The sequence below is a fragment of the Pleurodeles waltl genome, chromosome 4_1 (assembly GCF_031143425.1).
Source record: "Pleurodeles waltl isolate 20211129_DDA chromosome 4_1, aPleWal1.hap1.20221129, whole genome shotgun sequence".
Lineage (NCBI taxonomy): Eukaryota > Metazoa > Chordata > Amphibia > Caudata > Salamandridae > Pleurodeles > Pleurodeles waltl.
The window spans coordinates 917,407,450-917,435,156 of NC_090442.1; the positions used below are offsets into that span (position 1 = coordinate 917,407,450).

The following is a 27,707-nucleotide window of genomic DNA, read 5'->3' on the forward strand; positions in this document are numbered from 1 at the left end:
TCGTAAAATGGAAAAAGTACTCTTGAAAGAAAGTGGAGAGTGAACTAAGATATAGCAAGTAGATTAGCTTTTTAAATACACCGCAAGCACAAAACATCTCATAAGTAAGTCTAAGGCATGCTTCTTTGTAGGAAATTGGAACATTCGGTATAGATCCGCAATTTTACTTGACAGGATTTACTGGCATAATTTACCTCTGCGTACTGTGAGGCTGTTAAACACCTCACAGCTCACTTTATCATCACTAAACTTAACAAATAGCTGGCTAATCCCTATTAGCATATCAAGTGAGTTCACCTGTAAATGGCTCAGAAATTGCACCAGTGGCATCGAAAAATCACTTGTGGGGTTTTATGGTGACTTGAATATCTCCAAAGTATAGCGTCAAAGCTCCCCTGCAACACTGAAGCTTTGCAGGTGTTAAAGCTGCATCAACCCAATGTTTGAAAAACATTTTTGACATGTTTTAAAAGTCACTTGTAATATAAATAGTGTCTTGAAACCCAGGAGGCCAAGGTGCAGAATATGTAGAAGTGAGACGTGCCTGTTAGGGGGCTAGCATATTCCTGCATTAACTGGATTTGAAAGTGCTACTTACTGCATAGGTTTAAGCTGACTTTAACCTTTTCTTTATTTTACTGATTATTAAAACATCAAATGCATTAGTGATCTTAGTTTCAGTAGAAGAACCAGGAAGATTCATTTTATACATGCTGCTCATCTCTGCCTGAGGCTAGACAGCCCCCAAACTGGATCTTTCAGACTCTTTCCCCTAAAGTGAATTTTAATTTGATTTGGAGTGAAGTTTGAATGGAACCCACCACAGACCTCCCAGAGAGCACATGCCCTTTTAGGGCAGAAGCCCTGCTGTGAGATTCTTGCAGGAAGGCAGAGGGGGGTTAATTATGGGAGCACACTCCTTACACCTATCTAAGGAATGTGAAGGGAGGGCAGAGAACAGCTGACATCAAATCGTCTTTCAGAGGACAGGCAGGAGCTCGGATAATAGCATTGCTATCCTTAACCAAGCACTGGCAAAGTCAATCCCTGTTTTTACCCAGCCTTTCGGTTTTGCCAGCACTTTTCGTCTGAAGCTGCTCACGTTGTTAAAGAAAAGAACATTGGTGTTTGCTTATGTGGAGCAGGACCAACATAAACAACTGAAAAATGGCTGCCTCAGAGTAATGACTTATACGCACACATTCATCACCACCAATGTGCAAGTGTGCATCATGATGATGCAGCTATTTTTAAAAACTTTGATTTAATGTAACAAGATGACAGACGTCAGTCTTAGAAGAGTAAAATAAAATGTGTGAAAGTGCATCAAAGAGAGAGGAGCAGCTGCCCTGCCCTCCATAACAGGAGGACTTAGTTGGACTCTTGCTCCTAGGAGAGACTGCTGGTTTAGGGTAGACAGCACTTTTGTTTGTAGGCAACGGAGTCACTCCTACAACAAATTGCAATTGGCGGCCCAACCCTCCCGGCTCACAAGCAGTACCTCACCAAAACTCAGAAAACAAAGGTGATTTCTGGCAGCCTTCCGCATGGACTCTAGATAAGACCTCTCTGGTAAGCTGTGGAGGAACAGAAGTTATCCTTTTCTCTCATTAGCCACAAGTCTCATACACACAAAGGCAATGAAGGAGATGCAGGAGAGTTTTCAATATATTTATTGAAAATAGTGCAATCTACGATAAAATGCATGTGTTGCAATGATTAGGATAATGAACAGTATAAGAAGCAGAATTGTGAAGTTAAGAGTTGTGAATATAAACCCCCCATCTTACAATATACATGAGATATATAATTCATAGCACAGAAAGCCTAAACTCTAATGAGAGTTTGGTGTGATAAACCTAATCTGCCTGTACTATATCCATGAGAAGTGCCCCCAACTCTTGTTACCTTGGAATGAGGTCTGTAGGTCAGACTCCATGGTGAGATAAAGGCTGAGTTCTGCAGCAACGTGACGTGCAGTGTAGATGGCAAATTGAAGGAACCCCTTTTCAGGAAAAAATGAAATTAAAAAAAAAAACACAGTGGGATGGGTGGGGGAGCAACAGCGCTGTGGGTGGAAGGGTTGGTTAGGAAAGTCTGTACCACCAAGTGGCAAGAGCAATGAGGAATGTGGCTTGACAGTGCAACAGAGGAGCTTGGGGAGAGTTGAATTTTTTTTTTTTTTTTAATAAGCTGGTCAGGAAGGTCCATGGGCAGATGTGGATGAGCTGGAATGGTGAGATTTAACACAGAAAGCAGGGGACAGGGATTTGATGGGGGAAACAGCACATGAGAGAGCAAGAAAACACACGGACGTTCATAGTGTGCTAAAAGAAAAAGTAGTTTAGTGATATGGTTCTTAGAAGAATACAACTCCTGCCCAGTGCCACTGACTTTGCCTATGGTATAATTTGTGTGCTCCTGCAGGAATGAAGCTTTGGAGAATGTAGATTTAAGGTCTAGAAGATTCTAGAGTTTTAGTAGCATTCTAGGCTCTGAAGAAGTGTTTGTGGGGCATTGGCGCTGCCAAGACCACCATGGATGTCAAGAAGCAGAGATCATTTTCCTCTGTGAGCTCCTCAGAGGGAAGCAGAGCTCTGGAAAGTATCTCTGGGATCCTAGAGCCAGTCGGTCTGGTACTCATCGGCTCTGAGACCCCTGTTGCAGATGCACATGTCAGAGCCTGTTATTAATGAGCACAAGGTGCAGCCAATGAGTTGATCATGCTGGAATGTAAATTGCTGCATCTTGTGTTGGCAGTAAGTGAGCGGTGGGCTGCAAATCCTTACTGATAGAGCAACCAACTTAAATTTGAAATTTCAGGGCATTGCTTGGGATCCTGTTTTCAGGAGCAGTATTTCTCTTTTTCTTTATTTAGGCACTGGCACGAGACAGCAACATGTGGACCTCTGCAATGGTGCGTGTAACTAACTTCCTTTTTCTGTACCCCTCCTTCAGGTCCTACCACCTGCGGCTGAGGCTATAATGACACAGCCAGACGGAGAAAGAGTCAGGGTCCTAGAGAGCACAACTCAACACCTCCTTCTCTTCAAACGTGGCCCAATGTCCTTACTGAGTTCACGTGTCTTTAATAAGTCGTCTAGGTCTCTTTGCAACTCAACCTGACCACATGGTTATCACTGGAGGTGCTGAGTCGGTGTGCATCAGATCACTTGAGGCAGCGGTGGATGCTGCAGAGCTCAGTGCTACTGCAGAGAGGTTGTCATTGTCTTGACTGGGATTTGTGTTCCTTAAGTGTGATGCACTTTTAGGGGTTGAGACTCTGTGACCACGTTCCTTTTCACTGCTGTGACTTGAAACAACTGAGTGTTAAGTGGTTTCTGCCTCACTACCACCCAGTCGACTGTTTCAAGGAGTGCTCTCTGCAGTCGCCGTCTGGTGTCAGCGGCAACTTTCATCTTGCTTTTCTTTTCCCCGTCATGGCCTTGACCGTGTCTGAGTTCTTGTGTCATTCATGAGGCCACTGTGGCATCTGAGTGTGAACAGATCTGCCAAACATGAGTGTGGCAGGACTCTGTCCAGATGTTTGGTGCAGGGTGGTCCTATCAGGACCTGTCAGATAGCTTCCTCAAGCACAAGTCCCTCTTTGGTGGCTCTCTGCATCGTCCTCTTGAGTGTCCCACTGAACAGCTCTACTGTTCACTGATGGTCAATACCAAGGCAGTTCAAAACGTCTCTGAAGTCACCACTGGTGAATGGCGGCACATTATCAGATTTCCAAACTGTATGAAATCCCCTAGATGCAAACATGTCAATCAGAACTCTGAGGACTTGGCAGTACTAATGTATGAGATGATTTTGATCAGTGGGAACTGGGAGTATTTATCTATCACTACTAGGAGGTATTCTCCAGACTGCAGTGTGCCAAAGAAAGCACTTGCTGTCCTCTCCACACATTTTGGTATTTCTGACATTTCCAGGGGCAAGGGTCGCATGACTGGTGCTAGACAGATGAATAGGTGGAATTTCAGCAGCTCCGTCTCCACCATGACATGTAACCCAGGAAAACCCAGTCTGTCTCGGAGTTCTCTGTTTGGGGCAAATATCCCTCGGTGTCCTTCATGGGCCAGGTCAGTGGCTTGTTTGTAGACGTTCTTAGGAATTACGATGCATGACCTACTCAGGACAACTCCTTCTTGAGTGACTGCCAGCTCATCCCTGACATTGCTGAAGGCCCTGATCCCCTCAGTCATCACTCCACTCTTTCCTATGCTTTTATTTATTTTGTTCATAGCGGTGCATGACGAGGGTCTGCCATACCTTTTAGCCTCTGCAATTTGAAGAGTAAGATTGCAGAAGGCACACTCTTGCCGACAATGAATTGGAGGTATTCCTCAGTCATGGATAAGTGTAATTTTGAGTGCATTGGCTGCCTGGAGAATTATTTAGCTGGATTATGCCTCTTGCCTGGCTTATGGACGGTAAATTAGTTATATTCTTGGATGCATATTCCCCACTGTTTAATCCTAGGGGCTCATTTTGGCTTTGGGGTTCCCAGAGATGGTCAGGAGGGCCAGGTAATCTGTTATGATGGTGAACCTTTTGCTGTATAAGAAGACATGGAATTGTTCACAGGCCTCCACTACTACAAGACTCTCCTTCTCAGATTGAAAGTAGGCTTTTTCAGTATTTGAGAGACTTATGTGGGCATAAACAACTATGTGACATTGCATCTCTGGGGTTACAGAGTGTTGGGCCAGAATAGTACCAAGATCCACGGGACTAGCATCAATAGTTACTTCCATGAATAGCTCGAGGTCAAAGTAAGCCCCACACACAAGTATGTCATCACTGTAACTTAGTGCGTTAAATACAGGCTGGATAATTTTGCGATTAGCTTCCTGGAAGATTTCAGCTGCTGACAAGATGCCGAAGTTCAATCTCTTGTAGCAGAAAAAGCCCAAGTGAGTGGCAGATGATGTGCTGTAATGGCACTGTTCATCCAGTTCGATCTGATGTTAGCTCTTGTTGAGCTCCAGTTTGAAGAAGCCCTTCAAACTATTGAGTTGGGTGATTATGTCTGCAATGTGCAGACCAGGATGTTGCTCTCGCTCTATCACCTTGTTCGGCTGGTGCATATCAGCACATATGCAGACTTCCTTTGACCAGTCTTTCTTCGGGACAACCATGATGGGAGACACCCATAGTGTGTGGCCTTTGGATGGTTCAGTGATGTCAAGGCTGAGCAAATTCTCGATTACTCTTCCACCGCATCTTGGAGGAGACATGCCACTCTCCTGTGACACTGGACGGACACTCTTATCAACGTGAAGGTGGGCACGAACATCTTTCAGCTTGCCAAGGCCACTGAAGAGAGTTGAGAAAAGAGATGTCCTGGACTGTTTCACAGTGGATGTTGCTGGAGATGAGACCTATTGCAGCTGCTGTGGCAAAGCTGAGAAGACAGGAAGCTAATTGGGAGCTGTGATGGAGTTTATGCCATGTGATAAGGTTGCATTGAAGGAACCACAGCTGTGAAGAAGCTTAGATGCAGCTCACATGTAGGATTTGATGAGCGCGTGCAAGAGTTTCGGGACTGGGCCAAGTCAATTAAATTGATCGAAGGACATTACGTTGATTGATGCCCCACTGTCAATTATTAAGGGTATGGGCTGCCAGTTGAGGTTGAGGTTAAAAAGCTGGCAAGTGCTGGTGGTTCTCCGAAGGTGTACTTGATGACTGAGCTCAGTTCCTGCATGTACTTGCACAAGTCCTAGACTGGTGGCAGTATTCAGACACATGAGCCTGGTAACAGGAGCTTGGCAGTCTGGAATATAGAAAGCCGCTGTGCTGCCTAGCTCCATGTATGCGAGAGACGCTGTGAATTTTCCTAGGCAGCGAATTGGCATGTCTTCTCCCCAAACATGGATTCTTCTTCAAGTGTCAACCAACTGTATGCAGCCTTGGAGGAAAGGTAGGTCTTGCCTGTTGACAACATTGACAGACATGCCATTGTCCGTGATTAAATTCCTGAGGTGCCTGTTCAAGGAGAGGGTGATGGTAGGTCTCGACGTCACAGGTCCACTCATTTACATCATCATGAGGTATTTATCCTCCTTACTATCACGGGTGATGTGGTGGATTGAGACGATGGCAAGGTAGGTGGCTGGCCTCTGGGTATAGTGAGAACAGTCCACAAGTGAGGGGTGGGTCCTGTCGCTTGATTTGGGACTGTGTTGGTTTTCACCACCCGGTTTGTCTCTGCATCTGCTGCGATCGGAGGGTTGGTGTTTCATTTGGGTATGGCAGGCTGATTTAAAGTGATTTTCTTTGCCACAACCCTTGCACACTTGTCTGAGAGCTGGGCACTTTGTATCATAAGGATATGTCACCCAACGTCTGTAGCAGGTTCTTGGGATTTCTGAAGGCTCTAGGTTGGGTTTGTCTTTGCGTACCTGATAACGGTTGGCTATGGCCAGTATGGACTTTGCAGTGCTAGCACCTGTTTCCATGTAAGCCAGCTGTTTGTCATCACATTCTCCTGCGTGGGCTGTGGCGTGCATATTGGCTAGAGAGTGAGTTTCTCTTAGCATTCACCTTTGAAAAGCTTAAAATTGGCAGCTGTCAATAATCCTAAGGCTCATGGCATGAAAATAATGCATTAACATTGTAAAGCCTGTTCCTCACATATGCATAGTTTGTGCAAGATGTTTTTTCTTTTCTTTACTGCAGTACTTGCCCCACCCCGAAGCCTACTGTTAGCTTGTGAATAGACAACTTGTTTTGTATTAGACAACTTCTCATCGAAAGGAGATGAAAAAGACAGGAAGACTGAGTCATTTTGAAAGTAGATCAGACTGCTAAAAAATGATGTTGTAACATTCAAGGACTAATGTCTGAAAGTAAATTATGCTCTGATAAGAACACAGGAGTGATCTTTTCCCATGAGTCTGCTGATATTCTTTTGGTGAATGAAGAAGGCAATAGGAAATAATGTTGCAGCATAGAATTTGTGTGCTTATATTAGTGTGTGTTCTTAGGGTAGAGAGGAGCCCCCATTCTTCTTTCCTAGTAGAGGGATCAAGTCTTCATTATGGAGGCTTGTTCTCACTTGCATCTTTGCAGCTATCACTCTTCAAGGGAGACTGCTGAGCTTAATTTTGTGTGCTGATTTTGAGCTGAGAATAATTTACAGCTTATATTGCAAAAGCTTTATTCTTCTGCTTTGATTTCTCTCGCTAGAACTTTTTATGGTATCCAAACTGACACCTTTTCTCTCCAAATCCCAAATTAATATAGCCTGGGGAATTTTCCTTTATGGATCACACATGGTGCATTTTTACTATATTGACAGTGATTTTGACTAATACATTATCTATTTTATAATCGACTATGATTAATGGATTATATTAACTTCCAATGATGAGACTTGAAGAATTATACAACTTTAATAAAAGATGGAAAACTTAAAGATTCACAAATAAAACCTTTTAGCTCATGCAATTTTTATTAACTGAATCAAAGGTTAATAGTTGATTATGCTCCTACATTGATGATTCATACCACCAGTAGCGGGGTTTATTTAATGATTACAGCAGGAGATTAAGGTATAGAGAACCCCACTCCCTCAAGGGAATAGAATGGGGGCAAAGTAATTGCTCCAGCATTTAGGGGAAGAGACGGACTTTCTTTAATATTTTAATGAAGAGGTGTGTAAGATAACCTTGATGGGTTTCAGAGTGCTGTCAGCTAGGCCACTGAGCAAAACAAAGTAGCCTGGTGTGGGAGGGCCAGGGTTTGCAGTGCTGTTCTGAATTCAGTTTCTGAAAGTAAGAGTTTCACTATTTTCAGGAGGCAGATCTAGTACCATGTGTTCCTGGCAGTGTTTTCTTTGAAGGTGAAGCCTTTGAAGAGATTTTGCATTGCCTTGTCAGCTAAGGTGTGAAGCGGTCTAGCTTCATAACAAATAGCCATAGTTATTATTATTTTGGTCATGATATCTTGATCGCTCCCACTGTGGCCTTCTGGGCAGTTCACTGCAACCCTAATGACTAGTGCCTTGTGTACCATGCAGGGATGTGGAACTCCTATTGCCTGACACCCGGGAGATATTGTTTGGAGTCAAGGGCAACACGTTTTAATGTTTATTTTGTCCTTGGAACAAGTAGGCCCCACCCCCTGCAGTACACACCCTTTGGCTGCCAGTGTACAGAGAAGGGAACTGTCTGCAGTTGAGGTAATATGTGTATCCATAAGTTAATGCTGTTCAAACTTGTATTTATGGTTCATTAATGTAAAGTCTTTATTATTAGTGTGAGCGCTGTAAATAAATGTTTTAAGGTTACACTGCACTATTGACAGTGGTTCTAGTAAAAAAAAAAGTGTACAAACAGGTTTGAAAAGTTTAACATTTAAATGAGGCTAAGTATAATGCTCCCAGAATGCTCTCCGATTAGATGCAAAAGCTTGTAAGCAAGAGTGACGATTCTTTGCTTTCAAAATAAAATGTTCAGAAAAAAAATGCAAGTAGGAAAATAAAGTTTCACTACTGTGAAATTTTAGGTGCTATTCCTTTGAAGCGTCATTTAGTGAAATGTGTTGATGCATGTTGATATTTCTAAAAAATATTCCTAATGGAAAATCGATGTAACCATTTTATGGGAAGCATGAAAATAAACAAGCACTGGCAAAGCCAACCGATCCGACATTTTTTGTGAGTCTTGGTTTTGTCAATGCATGTCTTGTTTTGACATGGCTTTTGTAACACTTTATTTAGGTGGGAGTTGCCAGGCCTTCACCATTGTAACAAACACTGTCAGCACCTGCCCTGAGGGAGTCGCTGGGGTGGGGGGGGCTCCAAGTTCTTTGCAGAGGGCCCCCTCCAGTTTTGTTATGCCACTAGTTGCCATAATAGTTCCTAGCACTGAACAAAACTACTTTGTGTACCAATATGCTCCTTGTGGAAGAGCAGAATGTGATCACTCACAGTAAAGCCAGCCGATAGTTAGAGAGAGAAATAGAAGTTTAATAAAAACAAAATGTCTTTGTTAACGCCAGTCCTAATTAGGGACCCAATTCTTAAAGAAAGTCACAGAAGTGCACCCATGGTAAATGTCTTTGAATTAATGGCTTTTATTAATTAACAAGAGCTTACAGAAGTAGACCCGGGAATCGTACTCCTAAAAAATATGTGTGAACTGTATTTTAGCATGAATAAATATGCATGCGTAGATTTGCTCATGTGAAAATCTACTGAGCGTTTACAAGTTCACTTTCCCTCCAACCGCTTTTTTCCCACCCCTGGAAGAACATCTACTTCTGCCATTGTCAGGAGTACATTTCCAACCTTTCTCATTAGGGGAAAAGATTAAAGAATAGCTGGTGAAAATCCTTACAACTTACAAGCTAATAGGTTTGCAGACTCAAAGGCATTCCAGCCCTGGAACTATTGCTTACTGCTTCCTCCAGCCCCAGTATGTAGATCTGTGGAAAGGTCACAAAAGAAGGAAATTGCTAGAGCAGGGATTGAAATTGCAAGTTTTTAAGCCCTAATATAGTAGTAGCCCTGGCATAATCAGAGAGGCTATTATCAGAGCTCTTACATAATGAGATTGCTGCCATAATTTGTCACCACACTACATGGCACCAAAGGGACAAGTAGATTTTTTTTTTGACAGGACAAGTAGATTTAAGAAGCAACCTGTCCCATGGACAAGTAGATATTTTAATAAATTCCACACGCCTGACCATGGAAAGAGGAGAAAAACCCTCTACTGTTTGTGCTTGTAAAGGCCGTTTTGCATGACACGCCCTGCTTACATTGACATCACAAATGTAATATGTGCTTTTGTTTTTACATCTGGATTGAAAACTTGTCAGAAAGGAAGCTGCAGGAACTCTCAATTAGGTTAGATGAGCCTTTCAGGCTGAGCAGTTATCCTTCTTCTAGTGCTATTCACTTGCAGGCTGGTGAACTGCATCAAGTCCTTATATTGGATTCAAACAAGAACTTGGAGGCTCAAAGGAAGGAGAAGTGCCGGACACAAGCAAATATGAATGTCTTTGTAGCAATAACACTCAACTGTAAATTCTTGGATACAGAAGGATATTTCAGAACAGATGGAGAAAATAGGCTCCTCATGGGTAATACAGAAAATATCAGCAAATCAATCCATTGATATCTCTTGTATAAAAGTGATTGAAATCTTCAGATGACATGCAACCAATACACCTTGTTTCAGTTGTGTATCATGACCAGTGATATCAAGAGCTACAGGTAAGGCGCACTACAGTCGATTTGAGCATGGTTATAGCACATAGTAAGGCAGGTCAGGATGGACTCACTTGCAGTGAGTTGTTTTCTGCCACTCAGAGAAAAGACTAGGAGATGGCATATGTGCATGCCCAATTCCAGAAGAGGAGGAATATCACAAGGGCTTGTAGGGTAGGAAAGGGAGAAAAAAAGTGGCGGGGGAGCATACCCTGAATAAGCTTGTGGCATGTTTGTTTCTCTGCGAGCAAATACATTGAATAAGAACAATGGGGTAGGATGCAATGGGAAAAGGAATGGCCAAAACAAGGAGGGTTTGATTAGCTGGTTACTTGTTTGTCCCTTCATATGCCAGCATAGTTGTCAGTGCTGCTACCGGTGCAACGGTTGTTCTTACCGAAACTCCAGACTTTACATATTACAAGAACCATTACATACTAATGCTTAAACTGTCAATATTATATAAACCATTTGAGAGGGAACACGTGCTGGTGAGTAGGTTTAATGAAAGTGCATGCTACCTTAGCACAACATCTCCAGTCTCCTTCATTCTGGTGTAAAGACCAGAGGGTCTCTTCTCGAAGCCATTGAATGTGTCCTTTCTTTGCCACACAAACTTATACTATGTTTGGCTGTTACTAACCTGTTTTATCTTCCATGTCCTGTGATCCCATTTTGAACTTCCCACTTTCAAGCCAACTTTTTTTCCCTCTCCCTAGCTGGCTTGAGTCTTTTTATTCCTCATAGGTTGCTAATGATTATGTGAGATTTGTCTTAGAATGATTGCTACAATTATCTGTGTGGATGGCCCAAGTGGAAAATTGTGAAAGGTACACACATGTATATTTGTTTTTTGTAGTCACAGGTATTCTGCTAAATCCATCAAATAATTTGGATGCTCAACATCTGCAAAAAGTAATTGAACTGCTTGAAGCTACAGAAGAATCATCAGTTCGTAAACAAGCCTTGATTACTCTTAGTAACAGTGCTGCATTTTCAGTTAATCAAGTGAGTAATTTTTTTATTCATCTGTTAATTGATTTGAGTTGAGTCCTTTTCCATTACCTTCAAATTAGTTGTTATTTACGATTAGAATCCAATAATTGAGACTTTGATCACAACAATAAAAGTTGTCAACCCCATTTTAGAATTACTATGCATGGCTGAGAACTGCTGTGTAATGGTCATTAAGGCAAGTGCTTAAATTCCTCATTCTGTAAAACCTTCTTTCTTAATTTTAAGATCTTCAAAAATGTTGCCTGTTTCAAGAGTCTTAGTGCCATATGTAATCCCAACTTGGTCGCCCTTTCTTTTTAAAATTATCATCAGTTTTCTAAAGTGATAGAGCGATAAGGAGCTGGTGTAAGTAAGTGACATTGTGTTCGATCAGAGCCTCATTCCACCTAGTGTTCTTTGACATACATAATGCAATGGATGTGAGCTGTGGGTGTTTTGCAGCTGTGTTCATGCAACATCTCTCTGAAACTTTAGCTACAAAGATTTCTGTTTATGAGAAGTGGTTGTGTTGCAATTATCTGTCACAAACATCTTAAGCCTATTGCTCGGCAAGAATGCAAGAAAGCACTGTAGGTATATTTTTAAATAGCTGTGTCATCAAACCTCTCTTTTCTTCTTCTTTTTCTGCCTCTCATGATCGAGTTTACCTCCAGCAGAAGGGAACAGAATTGAGACGAGTGGTGATGCTTGAGTTTCTTATTAATTTCTGACTGTTGTTGGATTCCTCATGAGTGGTCCAGATTTTGCCTCTGCTCCCCGTTCTACCTATGCTTAGTTCCGTAAGTAGGTTGTGCTCTGTTGTCTCCTGTTTCCAGATGAGGACTTGGGATATTCATGGATGACCTCTTTTTGGAATATTCTTTGCATATAAATTATGCCTCGCTTATTCAATCAATTAGGTATTTGTAAAGCACAGCCAATCACTCATGAGAGTCTCAAGGTGCTGGCAGGTAGTAGCATATCAGTTGAAGATCCATGTTTTGAGGTTCTTCTTGATTTGAGGTAGTGAGGGTGATTGCCTGACGTGTAGCGGAAGAGCATTCCAGGTCTTTGCAGAGAGGTAAGAGACAGATCCTCCTCCAGCTGAGTTCTTGCATATCCTTAGGGTAGTGGCAAGGCCAGTTGGGCAGAGCGGAGGTGTCTGGTCGGGGCGTGGAAGATCAGGCGGTAGTTGAGGTATGGGTGTCCGATGTTGTGGAGGCCCTTGTATGTGTGTGTGAGGAGCTTGAAGGTGACTCTTTCGTTGATTGTGAGCCAGTGAAGATCTCGCAGGTGATCTGAGATATGGCTCCTGCAGGGGATGTCCAGGATGAGTCTGGCCAAGGTGTTCTGGATACTCTGCAGTTTCTTTTGGCGTGCTTGGGTGCTGCCGGCATAGAGTGCGTTGCCGCAGTCTAATTTGCTGGTGACGAGTGCCTGGGTGACTGTTCTCCTGGATTTGATTGGGATCCATTTGAAGATCTTTCGGAGCAGGTGTAGTGTGTGAAAACATGAGGATGCAACAGTTTTGACTTGGCGGTTCATTGAGAGTGAGGTGTTGAGGATGATGCCATATTTGTGTGTGTGGTCAGTAAGTGTGGGGGTGGTGTTCTGAGGGCCACTAGGAGCCGTCCCAGACAGAGGGCGTGGAACCCAGGATGAGGACCTTGGTCTTGTCAAAGTTGAGCTTCAGGCAGCTGTCCTTCATCTAAGCGGCGACTTTTCTTTTTGTTGTTATAGGCTTGTCGGTGAGGGAGAGAATCAGTTGGGTAGGAGATAATATTGAGTCCTTGGTTTCTGACAGTGTTAGTGAGCGGGCCATGTAGAAGTTGAAGAGCGTGGGGCTCTAAGGAACTCGTCAACTGATCTCTGTTGGTGGTGAGGTGAACGATGGGAGCCTGACTTTCTGGGTGAGGCCGGTGAGGAAGGAGTGCATCCATTTTAAGGCTTTGTTGCGGATGCAGGCATCATGCAGTCTGATGCAGAGGATGTCGTGGGAGACCGTGTTGAAGGCGGTGGAGAGGTCCAGTAGGATGAGAGCTGCAGTTTTGCCTCGGTCAAGGAGAGTGTGGATGTCATCCGTAGCTGCAAGGAGTGCGGTCTCTGTGCTGTGGTTGCTTCTTAAGCCCCGATTGGTGAGTTGGGCGTTGATGGCTTTCTCAATGACTGTGGCAGGGAAGGAGAGCAACAAGATGGGTCTGAAGTTCTTGAGCTCCGTTGGGTCGGCAGAGGGTTTTTTCAGCAGTAGGTTGATTTCCGTTTTCTTCCAGGAAGGTGACAGACTCGATGGAGCATTGATGGTGCAACATAGTTTGTGGGTGATGGTGATGCTGGCTTGATTGAATATGTGGTGGGGGCACGGGTCCGATGGGGATCCGGAGTGGATGGTTTTCATGAACTTCCGGGTGTCGTCCGTGGAGAGGATGGTCCAGTTGTGCAGGGTTGGCTGGAAGCTGGATTCTATGGGTGGGTTGGTTGTGGGCGAGTGGGAGGGACCTTGGTGTCCAAACTTCCGTCAATGTCTAAAATCTTGCGATGGAAGAAGGTGACGAGGTTGTCGCAAAGGTCTTGGGGAGGGATGTCTGTGGAGTCTGCACTGTGTTTGGTGAATTCTTTGATCACAGGGAAGAGTTCTTTGCTGTTGTGTACTTTAGGGTTGATGCGTTCTTGGATGCCAATTTTCATAGAGGTTCTGATGAGGTGGTGGTGTGTTGTGATGGTGGTTTTGAAGACTGCGAGGTCTGCTGGGGTCTTGCAGCTCCTTCATCTTTTCTCGAGCCGTCTTCAGGTGTGTTTGGACTCTTGGAGGGCGGGGGAGAATCAGCTGGCTTTCTTGTGGGACTGCTTGTCATTTCTTGAGGGGGGCCAGAGTGTTGGCGCAGTCGGAGATCCATTTGTGAAGGTTGCGTGCTGATGCGTTGGCATCTGTGGTGACCTGCCATGGTGATTGGCGGAGGGCACTTGCGAGCTGATCATCAAAGACTTTGTTCCAGCTTCTTCTTGGGTGCTGGTGGGCGCAGAGGTGTTCGGTGGGTTTGGTGAAGGAGAAGTGGACACAGTGGTGATCCGTCCAGTGGAGTTGGGAGGTATGGGTGACGTGAATGTTGCTACTAGCAGCGAAGACAGCGTCGAGTGCGTGTCCTGTTGAGTGGGTTGGCGAGGTGACCAGTTGTTTGAGTCCTCTGGTGGCAAGGTTCTCCAGAAAGGAGGGTGTGTTGTGGTCGTTCTGGTTTTCCAGTTTGAATTTGAGTTCACCGAGGAGGATGTAGTCCGTTGAGGGGAGAGCATGGTGTGTGATGAAGTCGGCTATGGATTCGCTGAAGGAGGGGCAGGGATCTGTAGATGAGGGTGCCACAAATGCTGGTGTTCGGGTTGGTCTGGATCTGGAAGTGGAGGTGCTCCATGCCGGGAGTGGTCGTCTGAGCTGGTATTGAGGCGGAGGGTGTTTCTGTGGACGATAGTGATGCCTCCTCCAGGGCGGTTGATGCGGTCCTTTGGTATGATTTTGTAGCTTTCGGGAATGGTGGTGGCGATGTATGATTTTGTAGCTTTCGGGAATGGTTATGGCGATGTCCAGGGCTGAGGTGGGGGTCATCCAGATTTCTGTGAAGAAGGCAACATCTGGAGAGATGGAGCCGAGCAGGTCCCATATCTCTACTTCGTGTTTGACGAGGGAGTGGGTGTTGAGAAGGATGCAGCTGAGGTGGTTAGACGATTTGGGTGGGCATGCAGTGGTAGAGTCCATTGTGCAGAGGCAAGAGAAGGCGCAGTGGATCAAACGGGTATTTGCATAATTGTGTAGTCAGTCTGTGGATAACAGACAACTAGTGTGGCTTCTGCATTGTTGGAAAGCTACACTCTTTCCTTTGACCGAGCAGCTTCATTCTTCAGCGCCTGGTATCGGCTTTATGAGTATACAGAACAATGATGGATGGAATGCTGGAATTAATCTCAGCCTAACTAGGGTGAAACCAGTGGTAGGTGGCCTGGCCTGGCAGTTCGGGCTGGACTGTTCCAATGAGGAACAGGGTCAAGGCTGATATCTATATGGCTGGGTCCAAAATGGGGTGGCCTGGTAGGCGAAAAACAGTGGATTGGGATGTGGCTCGTGTGATTGCCAGTGGCTGAGATTAATTCAAGCATTCCATCCTTTACCTTGTTGTATTTGCATTTGATGCCCTAAGTGTGCAGGGTCCTGGGCTCACTGTGTCACTGGAACCAAGCTATACCTGGCTGAGAGCCCTAACTAGGTGAAACCGGTCATAGACTGTTTGTATTCCGGTTTGGGGAGGACATGGCCTGGCAGTTCCGGCTGATCTTTTCCAATGAGGAACAGGGTCAAGGCTGATTTGCATATGGCAGGGCCCAAACTGAGGTGGCAAAAAACGATGGACTGGGATACGGATTGAGTGATTGCCAGTGGCTGAGATTAATTCAAGTATTATCGTATTGTTTTTGGTATTGGCTTTTAGTAGATCTGCAAATCATGATGCAGCACAGAACAGTTAGCCAAATATGAAGTGAAGGTTGTTGAACCACAGTGTCGAAGTTGAGGGCAAAGCCATAAGCAGGTCTCATCATGGAAGCCATAAAGGCAGCAGTAAAGTAACATTCGGCTAAGACTCCCAAGGCAATAATCCTGGAAGTGATACATAAATGGTACACCCAACAATAACAGTGTCACTAACAGAATTGTTTGTTTCACTCCACTAGCATCCCTTCCAACTGTACAGAACTGTAAGTTCAAAGCTACCATCCAATGTCTTCACAACCACACCTGACCTTCAGTTTTAAATAGCAGAACCTGGGTTTGGATGTTTTTTAATACTTTTGCACAGCAGATTATTGTTTAATGATAAATGTCATCCTTTTAGAACAGGGTTTCTTCTTGAATTAGTTTACCCCAGGTTGTAACAAAATACATATAGCATTGGCACAAGCTATAGTGTGGCTTATTCCTATTATTTCTATTTGTGATGGTCGCATTTATCACTCCGGGGTAATTACCAAATAAAATCAGTAGTAAAATAGTCCTTTCCATAGCAAGACCTATGTTTCTTTAGGTCAATGAGCTGGTACATACAGTGTTTGTAGGGTTTTAATGTTTATCTTTTGTGAATTACTGTGCGTATTTTCCTGTGTTTTCATGACTTCTGAAAATCTGTTTTTAAACATTTCAGTGCACGACATTTGCTGAACTCTATTTTTTTCCACTGATTATATGGTGTTACAAAATACATTTGCAGATGACATGTTTTTTTTTTTTGTTGTTTTTTTTTGCATCAGGACAGTCTCTTATATGAGGTGCTCCAGATTCAGCAGTAGTGGTGCCAGAGCCACTGTTTAGAGAGTTAGGGCCATATGTATAAAGATCAGAAATTGCGATTACTAAATAGCAAATGTTACAGAGTCACTATTTCGTGATCGCCCTTTCCAATGTATAAAAGGAATCGGTAATGATTTAGTGATTCTGTAGGATTCGCCATCGCAATTTGCAATTATCAAACAGCTATGATCTTAATAGGTAGTCTCAATTAGAGGTTGTATGATGGAAGAACAATGTGGTCTTAAGAACGACTGAGTCTTTACCACGCATGCCTTTACCACACATGCCTTTACAACAAATTCTGTTGTAAAAGCATGTATGACAAAGAAAGATGCGAGGTAAATTCCACCCCTGCCCTTGGTCCTAACCCAAACCCTTAAAACTGCCCCTTTTCCCCTAAACCCCCCCAGCTCTGAAACGGATCCCACTCTGCCCCTGAAACAACCCTGACTCCCCTCCTAATGCCTAAAACCTTGCCCCCTACTTAAACTACTCTTACCCCAGCCCACCATCCTGAGCCCCTGAACTGTCCTCAGCCCTGCAAACTGCCCCTTCCCCCAGCCCTGAACCCTAAAACCCTACCCCCAACCCTTACAACTACACCAACCCCCCAGCCCTGAGCCCTAAAACCTTGCCCCAGCCCTCACAACTACCCCTATTTCCCCCCACCCTGGGCCCTAAAACCCTCCCCTACCCAAATAAACCAACCAGACCACCCTGTCAACCTGCCCCACTCTGAGCCGTAAAACTGTCCCCACTCCTCAAAAGTACCCCCAAACCCGATACCAGCCCCTAAAAACCATCTAACTGCCTAAAAAAAGTAACTCAACTCCTCTCTGTTAAAAAAAAAAAAATAACCCAATCTCCCCCTCCACCGCACTGAGCCCTAATACTGCCCCCACCCCTCAAAAGTACGCCCCCACCAAACCTGGTCCCAGCCCCTAAAAACCTGCCACCTCCCTAAAAAAAAAAAGTAACAATGCTTCCCCCTTTACGTAAATAAAAAAAAAAAAAAAAAAAACAACATCCCTGCCAAGCCCTAAAACAGCCACCACCCCTAAAAACTATCCTCCCCTATGGAACCCGGCCCCAATCCCACTTACCTCTCACGTTGCTTCCTCTTCCTGCTCCTGGAACAGCTAGATCGTGCTGTCTGCCTTAACCGTGCACATGTGTTGTTAAGGCACATATGTGGTTATGGCAAACACCACACCAGTGCGTGGTTCAGGCAAGAGTGGTTTAGCTTAGGGGGAAACGGCATTAGTGGCTCAGCCCGCGTTAAGGCCGTTTCCCCCAATTAGATAATTGCTAAATTGTGAATGTCGCATTTTGGAGCAGTTTTATGATATCACAATGAGAAAGAGAGGCAATCCATGCTGTTTCCAGGACCGAAAGGAGGAGGCAGACTGTTGGAGCTGAGTACTTGGTTACCTGTTTGGAGTGTTTTGTTGTACACAAAAGACATCATGGCCACTGATGGGAATGGCAGTGGGGCTGGAGGGTGCAAAAGAAAACTAAAATTTGGTGAGCAGGAACTGAAGGTGCTCACAGAGGAGTGTGTGAAAAGCCGTGATAACCTCTATGGCAAGAGCTCACTGCAGGTCCCAGAGAACGAAAAAAGGAAGATCTGGAAGGACATCCAGGCCAGGATCAGCGCAGTGGGTGTCACGCAGTGCTCGATCGAAGAAATCTGCAAGTGCTCACATGACCTATGGGCACAGGCCAAGGAGAAGGTAGCAAGCAAGCTTGCCGATGCAAAGTGAACTGGCAGAGGACCGTCCACCCAGCCACCATCCAACCCTTTGGAAGAAAGGATAGAAGCGACTTTGCAGCCAGAAGTAATTGTCGGGGTAACCCTTATTGACACCTCAGCCACGTCCAGTACCAGGAAAGGTAAGATGTGCAAATTGCAACATATAACAGCAAAATTACTAATTAGGAAATCACTGTTAAAATTAAAAAATACGACTCCAGGCTACATTTTCTCTGCAACCCACCAATACATTTATGAGAGTAGTAATTTGAAATACAACAGAAAATACATGTCAAATAGTGCTGCTCTGTGTAGCCCCATCTAAAGTGACAGAGCAAATGACGTCTAGAAACACTGTGTTAAGATTTTCTTTTCTTTTAAATAATTAATGTACACGGAGACACACAAGTACATTGTTTTAACTAAACTATTTCCATTAATGTCACAGAAATACCTGCACCACATGCGGGAGGAACTGAAAATGTGGAATCTGAAGTGACTTTGCCAGTGTCAGAGGGTGAAAATATTGTGCCCCCACTGCACCTGCACCAACCACACGCAGGTCAACAGTGCCACCACTCCCTGATTTTGATGTAGAGACTGATGATATCCCAAGAGACACGCCTACACCACTGACGATAGATCCACCCACAGACATCAGGCCCGTTTCCAGCACCAAAACAATCCCCTCCGGAGGTGTAGAGTGGCTATAAGACGTCCATCAGAGAAAGGTGACTGGTCAAGTGTCTTTAAAGAACTGGAGGCCTCAATGTTGAAGGTGCAGCACCTACAATGCAAGCACATGAGGTCAATGCAAACACATTTGGTGTCACTGAATAACAATATGTTTGACATCCAAGATGGCATCAAGCAGCTCAACACAACGGTGGAGGAAAGGCAAAAGCCACAGCTACAAATTTGAAGAAGCATACAAATGCCATTGAGAAGCTTTGCACAGTAATGGAGCATAACCATGTCAGACACCGTAGGCGTCATCACCAACTAATGGGCAGATTGGATGGGTATACAAGATCTGCCCATCCCCTGACAAATGCAACTGCATTATTGTTGCGGCATGCTGTGACCATGCAAGTGGAGATGACACATTGTAGTGGAGACGTTGCACGGGGTTTGGTGCAAGTCACAAACGCAACTGAGAACATGCAGACTGCTAGGATTGCAGGAAACAGTGACTTAGGTGGAGGGAATAGTGAGGAGCTCTTCAGCCTCAGTACTGGTACTGCCCCTGTGATGAAAAATAGACATCGCAGTTCTAGACACAGTGCAGCGTCAGAGGCTTCACAAAGACATAGTGCAGAGCCCACTGAACAGCCTAGTGGACTACATGGAAGGAAAAAGTGATACGGACACGTATCTGTGGTTGTTGTTTATGGACATTACATTACATTTGTATTGTCTGTGGTGATACATTTGATTTAGCACACTTTGTGTATTTTGAAAACATTTTTTTAGGTGATAGCAAATTGAACCTGAAGTTAAGGTAATAAATATGAAAAATGGCAGCAAGCATATGAAATGCTTTGTCTCATCATTACTTACATTAAAAAATAATTGTGGGTTATTTCAACACGTCGTTGTCTGCCTTCTGTTGCCCTTGATCCATCTGCAGGTTGACGGGTGGACATGGCTCATCATCATCATCATTTGAATCAGACAGGTCAGGGGTATTCCTCTTGATGTAGTTATGTTGTGCAACATGGTAAATGTAGCCACAATTTAGCAGGTAGTTTCAGGACTGTACTGTAGAGCTCCATCGCTCTTGAGTGGGCATCAGAAGCAATTGTTAAGCAGGCCAAAGGTCCTCTCTATCACATTACGTGTGCTTCTATGCACTGCATTGTAACGGTACTCACTTGCAGTGGATGGATTTGAATATGGTTTGAGGATGAACGAGCGCACAGCATATGCATTGCCTCCTATAATGACAAGAGCAAATAATGATTCACTGTCATAAGTTACTGTTACAGTTTAAAAGCGATTTACCTAGTAGATATCCTTCTGCGAGCTCACCACCCAGTAGCCGTGTGTAGATTACACTATGGCGAAAAATAATCGTGTGTACTTCCAGGGAATCTTTCCACTATGTTGGTTATGATATTTGAGGCATTGAATATCACTTGGATGGTCAATGAATGGCTACTTTTTCTATTTCTGAAATTGTACTTGTTTACAGATGGTGGACATATTGCAACATGTGTCCCATTAATGCAGCCAGTGGCATGTGAGAATTGTTGTAACTGGTAGAATTTCAAATTAGTGAGCTGCAATTTCTGTGGTGTGTTTGGGAACCTGATGTGATCATTGATTTTCATCAGCATTGCATCCAGAAATGCATGAAAAATGTGTGACAGTGCACTTTGGGACACACCTCCTCCTGCAGCTGTTACCGCCTTGAAGCATCCTGAGGCTAAGGGGTGCAGAGAACATAAATCCTGCACATGGGTGATAATTGCATTGGTTCTGTGAGTGTGTTGCTGCAGTTGTGGGTGGAGTTTACCTATCAAATCTAAAATCATGGCAGAATTTAATCTGTACTTCTCATAGAGTTCCTCGTCAGTCTGGTCAAACAATGAAGCGCGCATTCTGAAAATGCACTCCAGGCTCCTCATTCTTCTCTGCAAACCTGCCAGGCTCCTCATCCTGCTTGCGATGACGTAGAGAGCAGCCTTTGTGGAAAATGCTGATGCACTCTGGACCTGTTTATGTAGGTTGCACCTGGTTACCACTTGATTTGAGCTGATGGTAAATTGCGCATGCAAACCCCTCCATTTTGCAACTGTTCGCAATTTGTGACTGGTTCATACATTGATTTTGCGATTACCTAATTGTGACTCGCAATTTGCAAGTCACAATTTGAGGTCGCAATCTTAGGGAATTGATTGCTAATTTTTGTGATTCCCTAAATTTGAACTGCGAATGCCTTTCATACATCCAGAAAGGCAATTTTGCATTCACAAGTGGTCAAATTTAGTGATTTTCACCGTTTGCACATGCAAAATCGGTATGGCCCTTAGTTCCTTTTTGCTCTTCATCCCTGGCACTCATTGTGCACCTGGTCTAATTTTCTTTGGGTTAGCAAGGACTGGGTTCACTGACACACTCTGGTGTCAACTTTATTTTATCAGCTTTGTTAAAAGTATTTTATGATGACAGATAAGAGCAAGGGTTGGAGATGGACACTAAGGGCAAGGGCAAAACTATGGGGGTCATTCCGACCTCGGCGGTCTTTTCTCCAGACCGCCGAGGCCGGGGGAGACAGAATACCGCCATTGCTGGCGGTATTCATGCCTCCCTATTCCGACATTTCCGCTGGGCCAGCGGACGGTAACAGCGTTATCGTCCGCTGGCCCAGCGGAAATGGCACATCAACATTGCCGCCGGCTCGTAATAGAGCCGGTGGCAATGTTGATGTGCAGCGGGTGCAGTAGCACCCGTCGCACATTTCACTGCCCGAAATTCGGGCAGTGAAATGCGCGACGGGGCTACGCCTGGGGGCCCCTGCACTGCCCATGCCAAGTGCTTGGGCAGTGCAGGGGCCCCCATGGGCCCCGTGCGTCCCCTTACCGCCAGCCTTTCCATGGCGGTGTCTACCGCCACGGATAGGCTGGCGGTCGGGGACTCATAATCCCCAGGGCAGCGGTGCTTGCACCGCTGCCCTGGGGATTATGCCCGCCAGGCGGAAATCTGGTGGGAAAATGGAGGGGCCGGCGGTATGGCCGTGGCTTTTGCGCCATGGTCATACTTGCTGGCGGGACACCGCCAGCCTGTTGGCAGGGTTCCCGCCAGCAAACCACCGGCCGCCAGGGTCGGAATGACCCCCTATATGCGGATATTAGAACAGATTAGAGAGACTGAGTGTATACTAAGAGCTAGCAATGAAAGATATAGGTGGTTAGGTGCAAGGAGGATGGAAATAAGAAAGAGCAGAGGAGACAGACCATTGTAAAGGTAATGTACGTAAGACAGAAAAGAAAAGTACGTTTACAGACAGTAGAATCACAGACTGGATATAGGCACCCCAAGAAACAGGAGCACATCATCCAGGAGGCAGGCAATTTTAACCAGATAGGTTAGCCAAAACGAGCAGGCAGGTATTTTAAGTGCACAGAAGAACTGCACATCAAAGACAGTATGTTAAGGCAGCACCAGTAAACAGAAGTTAGGAGACTAACACTTAAAAAGTACACCCGCTGCAAAGTACAAGCAATTTAAGGCAAAAGCCTGGAAAAAGGAAACTAAACCCATCTAGAGATTTGGAAACAGATGACAGGTGAAAAATATGTACAGCGCACAGAACCTAAACAAATGCCCTGGTTACAGCAGGAGCAGGCTGTGAATAAAGGTATGGTGCACAAATACTAACCAAAACAGATCAGGCAACTGGTTTCCCAGTGAACGATTGGTACAGCCACTATAGTTCAAAACATAGTTTAGTAAGGCAGCGTCAGACCCGGTTTGGATGGAGGACAAGGCAGACAAGGGCTACTGGGCCTCTAGTATGGCAATTGAGGTTGTTTGCCACTTATGTCCTGGAGTCTATCCTACTATGACTTTCCAAACCAGGCCATTTGCATCCCTTTTCACAATTGACTGTCAGGGTATCAAGGATGAGCAGTCAGGGTTTCTCAGGGAGGTAATGTGGGGGCACAAGCTCAGGAATTACAAGTCATCCAACAGACGCAAAAACTGTAATGCCCAGGCCCATGCTTTTCATTTTACACACCCATACTCACTACTAAACAATTCAATCTAGCATACAGGAAGGTACCTCTGATCACACTTCTCTTGTGGGCTGTATACCCCTTTGTCTCCTCTCAGTGCTCTCTCCTTACTGGGTGAACCTACTTGGATCTGTACCATAGCAAAACTATGATAGAATCGTGTTTAAGGCTCCAGTACAAAATGTGTTTGCCCCACAAATCAAATATGCACTCAATCACTGTTTACTTGTATTATTACTCACTGTATTGTAGTGGGTAGGAACTCCATCTTTAGTCCATCACACTTCCTTCAGTGCAAGGTCAGCCGACCAGTTCCACTACAGGGGAGGGCTGTGATTATCACATACAGAGTGATTGCCCAAGAGCAGTGGTCTCCAATCTTTTTAATGCCGTGCCCCCCAGTTGGAAAATAGAAATCCTTGGCCCCCCCTCAGAATTTTTCACAATTATTTTATAAGGATGGCAATGTTTAAATATGTCTAGGTCTATATAAACATTGCAGTTAAGTACTGTTACCTTTTTTTAAATGCAATAACATGCTTCTGCTTAAAACAAAAGCCTGTTATCTGTATAATGCTTCTTTTGGCCAGAGTCTGACCCCCCCCGGATCACTTGGGGTCCCCCAGTTTGAAGACCTCTGCCCTAGAGGCTCTGGTCTTCCTCAGTGGGCCGTGGTACCACTGGGCAGCCACATCTGTCTGTTGTAACACACTTCTGAGTTGATGCAGGCACTTGTGGCACTTACATCCCTGACCTGGGTCGATGGGTACGTCAAGGCAGTAGCAGCTCAACCAGTTTCAGTACGCACACAGTCACATAGTTGCAGCCCAACATGAGCCAGTACACGTGGTATGACAGATGCAGACTGACTTGGACTGATGCACAGTGCAAGCTAGATTCAGCCCTACCATGGCCAATTCACATGCAAAAGTAGACGTATTCTACATCGGAACCAAAACGTGTAGAAAGATAGATGCACCCCTTGACCTGGGCCGATACACACGGTAAGGCAGATGCAGCCCAGACCTGGGCCTTTACACATTACATGATAGGTGCAGCCTACGCCAGGCTGATTTGTGTAGAATTTCACACATCCTACTGGGAACTGTAGAGAGACCAGGAGACCATATGCAGCACTGGTTGCTCCTGTCTTTGCTCATTCAGGCAGTTTTCTGCTTTTGGTGGTCCTCAGGCCAGTAACAAGATGGGCTTCTCCTCCTAGATAGTTTTTCTTCCAGCAAGGCCAACAGACTCCTTCCCTCTCTTAGGAGGCATGTAGGCTTCTCGGCACTAGGAAGACACTCAACTTTTCAAGCAGGAAATGCAGACTTCCGGTGATTTCCCTCACCTCTGATAAACTGCTTCAAACTTCAGAACTGTTTTGGGATGGAACCTTGAAGAACAGAAACTGCAGTCCCACCCATCACCCCTAACATCTACCAAGTGTCATGCACTCAGCTTCTGGACATGCTGTACCCTATGACATGCTGTACCCTGAGCGATAGGCCCAGCAGGGGCTGATCCAGCACTGCAGGGCACTTAGGTGGCCAACCACTCCCAGCATGGGACTGCTGGAGTGCAAGCAATGGTGCTATGTGCCAAGGTGTGCAGACACCTTCTTCTTGTGGTCATTGAAGCCACGGGTTGTGCTCTCTACATGCCAGACCTCAACAGGGAAAACAGTATATGCAGATGTCTCTGAAGTGGGCCACTCACTTTTCACCATTATCTAGGTCCATCTTGAAGTTCAGTGCTTCACCATTATCCAGCCGCATCATCAAGTTCAGTGCTGCCACTCAGAGATCACAATCTCTGACCTTGGAGTAAGGGCATGGGAGAAAATGAAATGTCTTTCGGCATGTCACCCACACTTCACTGGGTCCAACCTCCATCTTAATGATTGGGACTGCCGCTATGACCTGGAGAGGGGATAGAGGAGATGGCTGTCTCTCACCGCCTGGCTCTGTGGTCCCTCCCAGTACACCAGCTTGTCCTTCCTTCTGTGTTGGGAAGAGTTTGTGCCTCATATGCATTTTTCTCACTTAGTTTCATGCACCTTCTCTTCCAATGCTTCATTCCTGTGCCCTGACCTCATGGAGGCCCCACAGCGTTGTCTCCATCCTTCAGTGCTAGGAGCCGGTTCGAACCTACTTCTTTGTCTTGTTGTCACTTTCCCATTCAAAATGCATCTGCTTCAAGCACACATGATTTTTGTAAGTTTCCTGGTTGCGTTGGAGAGGCACATTTTAATTTCGGGGCTTTCAATAAATTTTTAGCAGTTTAAACTGAAATTAAAATATAAGTTCAAACTGAAAGTATAAATGTTTCGGAACAGGGAATATATATAACCCATTTATCCGAAATGTATATAGAATTACTTATATGACTTCCGCAGTGTTTTGTACATGGAGTTCACATCACTGATGATGGGAATACATAATAAAATGTGTTTCTGCAAGTCATCAGTCTTACATATAATCTCTATGCATTGTATTCGAGGACCAACCATTTCCATTTGTTCACTTCACTATTGTGATGATGTTATCTTACAGTTCAAGGTCATTTCATTAAGACAAAGGGAAAAGTTAAAATGTGTCTGCTTTATTGATTTATTGTGTTATGTTCTTTAGAGCTTTTCTTAGAGCCCAGGTTTGAATTTCTGATTGCATGGCACTAAAGATTCAGGAAATGTGACAAACTGAGTCAGTTAAACTTCAACCCATACACAACACATTGAGCAATGTTTGCTTAAGTTGTGTTTCAGGTAACATGAAGCTCAGTGAGACAGAGATGATTATTGGAACTTCTTTGACAAATAAACAGCACACTCATGGATCACTAGAATACGAAATATATACGTTTTAAAACCTTTATTTAAATGATCACCCTAGGCTAGTGCACACAAAATGAATTGTTGCTACAATGAATATAAACAGTAAGGCAGTAAGGATGTTTATGAGCAATGTAAACAGCAAAAAATACTCCAACATTTTTGCCATGGAAGCTATATCTTTCACACAGTCATTCAAGACTTATAGGCGCTATAGTTGTTATGGCACATTACTGATGAAAATAAAATCGGTTTTGACTTTCAATGGTAATTCGCATATGCATATCTTATTCAGGAACAATAAGTTCTAATTCCAGTTCACAAAGCATGCACACGTGTATGTGCTCGTGATAGGGCACAGTTTATGGTGCTGCCGATGGATCAGCCAGTGAAGGCCGAACCCTTTGCACATACATTTAAAGCGGGTGCGGAATTAGGTCCCTGTGTCCTTCGGTTGCCTGGCGTGCAGTTCCCTCTAACATTCAGCTCTCTATGTCTGTTTTTTATAGATTATTCCAAGCTTTGTTGAAGACTTTTAGGCTGAATATTCAACCAAGAGTGGCGTGTTGCCATTTCAGCTCATTTTAATCTTTCAGACAGTGTTCTCTTGGAAAGACAACAGATGTAACATGGAATTGTCAACCTTCTATAACCGCTGTCATTTAACAATGATGATGTAAAATGTATTTGCTTAAAACGCGATGATTAAGTATATTAATGTCAGCTTGATTATCGTTTATAAGAACAGAACATTATGAAAAAGAATGTGAATTTGATTTCATCACACATATTGCCTTTTAATTAAATAATGAATTACCACATACACTTAACTCTCGGAAGGGGACTGGAAAGTAGACAAATTCAGTGCCTAAAAGAAGAAGACAAAACATCATATTTATGAATTTGGAATGGTATTAGGCAGCATGGAAAATTGATTGGAGGCCAAAGGAGCACCAGCATTTTGAAGCATAAATGAAACTGGTTAGCTGTGAGACCGGGTGAACGTGTGTTTTGCCAGTGTTTTGGGCTAGACCTTTCGCAGTCTAGAGGGAAAAATATTTTTGAGGCAGCAGCAAATTGCTAATGCAATAGTCCGTTATTATGCATATGCCTGTACGTGATTCCATTCATTTAACCACTAGAAATATATATTTCATAGTTACTTGTAAAACCCTTAATAGTGAGGAGTGTAGAGCAAGTAACAAAAAACAATTTAACATCCTGTTTAATAGCAAAAGAAAGAATATTACTGACAAGAATTAACACCTTAACATCACAGTCTTTCTTAATCCAGAATCAAGTCTTATGCCACTTTTTGATAGGTCAGTTTTTAAACAGTATTGCCATCTGCTCGGTGAAAACGATGAGCAATAGCCAAAGTCTACACTTTGGGACCTGAGCTAAAGAAGAGGGGCAGAATAAGGGAAAGGGGCAATTAACAATGGTTAATATCTGACAGCACGCATGATTTCACAACCTGGTCTTCTAATTTGACCGCTGTCTATTAACCTTGCCTGCTTAATGCCTGTTCTTCGCACTGTCCCTGAGCTTAAAGCAGTTAATACCATCATTTTAGGCATTATTATTGGATCATCCTGTGTCTGTGTTCCACCCAGTATGATCATGGGTATTAGGAAGACAACCCATTTGTTCAGTTTCCCAGCTTTTACATCCAGCACTCGTCATTTTCCCACTTCATGTTTTGTTTATTGCACCTAAAAATATGACTAGAGTAGAATTCCATATTCTGTTATGATTTGAGCTTACTCTTTCCACACACTCAAGATTGTAATGTATATAATCTGGTGTGATTGCAAATAAAGGCTCTT

General features: G+C 44.2%; 1 protein-coding gene across 1 annotated transcript in view; it reads left to right on the forward strand.

The window, feature by feature from the left end:
• ARMC10 (armadillo repeat containing 10) overlaps window positions 1–27,707 on the forward strand; it is a 167,318-nt gene that overhangs the window by 38,852 nt on the left and 100,759 nt on the right. The window contains exon 2 of the mRNA XM_069229687.1: window positions 11,091–11,239. Coding sequence (XP_069085788.1) covers window positions 11,091–11,239 — 149 coding nt within the window. The remainder of the gene's footprint in view (window positions 1–11,090; window positions 11,240–27,707) is intronic.